The following is a 1,467-nucleotide window of genomic DNA, read 5'->3' on the forward strand; positions in this document are numbered from 1 at the left end:
GGTGAAAATTTCATGTCATTAGCACCTCTAGTAATATATTTACTGAGAAAAATGTTGACGTGTTCAATACTTATTTTACTCGCTGTAAATGGAAAAATAGATTAAACTCATCTCTCGTTTTCGCTCCTCAGGGGTCATTTTGACAGGAAGGCAACTGAAGCAGCTTCTTGATTCGTGTTTTATAAGGACGTTGTAGACATAATGCTTCACAACACAACCGAACACTGAAAGGCCCATCTGGGGGCGTCTAACAATATGTCTTATGGTCCCAAATGAAACAAATGATGCTTACAGAATGTTATTAGTTCAATACATCATGCTTAACAATCACTGGTTGTCAGGAGTCTGTGGATCCCACACCTTGAGAATCAGCTCTGCTGTGTGGATCCATCAGATCTGTGGGTTCATCCAGATCCCATAAATCTGTACATTTAACTGGGTCCAACAGATCCTGATGTGTTTGGCTGCTTTGTCACTCCTTTTAACTGAAGACACTCCGTCAAACTGACTGACTGGCTGATGACTCATCTGGGTCGAACCGTTTATTTTATTTACATAATCTTTTTTTTCTCTCTGCAGCCTCTTTGTGCCAAAGGGAAGTGCGGAAACAGATGTAGTTTCCGTTTGATTTCCTGAACATTGTTTCTTTCCTGCAGGTGAGTTCATTAAGGCTCTGTATGAGTCTGATGAGAACTGTGAGGTGGATCCGTCCAAGTGTTCATCTGGAGACCTGCCGGAACATCAGAGTAACCTGAAGATGTGCTGCGAGCTGGCCTTCTGCAARATCATCAACTCCTACTGGTGAATCCTGCAGCCTGGTCCAAACACTCTGATTTTATATCAAACAGAGCCATGTTATTATGGTCTGTAAAGTATTAGATGTAGGAGGGGCTCATTGGACACATTTTTTCTTTATGATTTTGTTTTTAGTTTAATCGGTTTAAAATATAATTTGAAGACAAAAATCTTAGATCAGCTTCGAACCAATACAAGAATTGAGGACATTTTATTTGATTTAGCTACAGGTAACTTAAAATACATCTCAACAAATATTTTAGCTTGAGTGTTTAATGCAAACTATAGAAACAACTTTGTGATTAAAACTTTTACTTTTTTGTTGTCTCAGAGAAAAAATACAATCATGTTGATTCTGTAGAAAAACCCAAGAAACCAAATTTTTCTAAATAAACCTTTTTTTCTAACTTCTTTATTTTACATATATACACATGTACAGTAAAAGGATGTATGGTTGTCAATTATTCAATGTTGTATAAAGTATCTCAAAGTGATACTTGAGTAAAAGTACAAGTATGTTATCATAAAAATATTTTGGTAAAAGTTAAAGTCTTCTCTAAAAATATTGCTTGAAGTCTTAAAGTATCTGATATTTTTTGTACTTGAGTATCAAAAGTAAATTTCTGACACAAAATCTACTTAAGTATTAAAAGTAAAAGTACTGAGTAAAAG

The 1,467-nt window shown here is 35.4% G+C and overlaps 1 protein-coding gene across 1 annotated transcript in view; it reads left to right on the top strand.

The window, feature by feature from the left end:
* Nucleotides 1-1,467, top strand: part of LOC106526084 (disabled homolog 2-interacting protein) — a 176,237-nt gene that overhangs the window by 147,354 nt on the left and 27,416 nt on the right. Inside the window, exon 8 of the mRNA XM_014020565.1 lies at nt 649-801. Coding sequence (XP_013876019.1) covers nt 649-801 — 153 coding nt within the window. The remainder of the gene's footprint in view (nt 1-648; nt 802-1,467) is intronic.

Source organism: Austrofundulus limnaeus, unplaced genomic scaffold, assembly GCF_001266775.1.
Source record: "Austrofundulus limnaeus strain Quisiro unplaced genomic scaffold, Austrofundulus_limnaeus-1.0 Scaffold258, whole genome shotgun sequence".
NCBI classification, from domain to species: domain Eukaryota; kingdom Metazoa; phylum Chordata; class Actinopteri; order Cyprinodontiformes; family Rivulidae; genus Austrofundulus; species Austrofundulus limnaeus.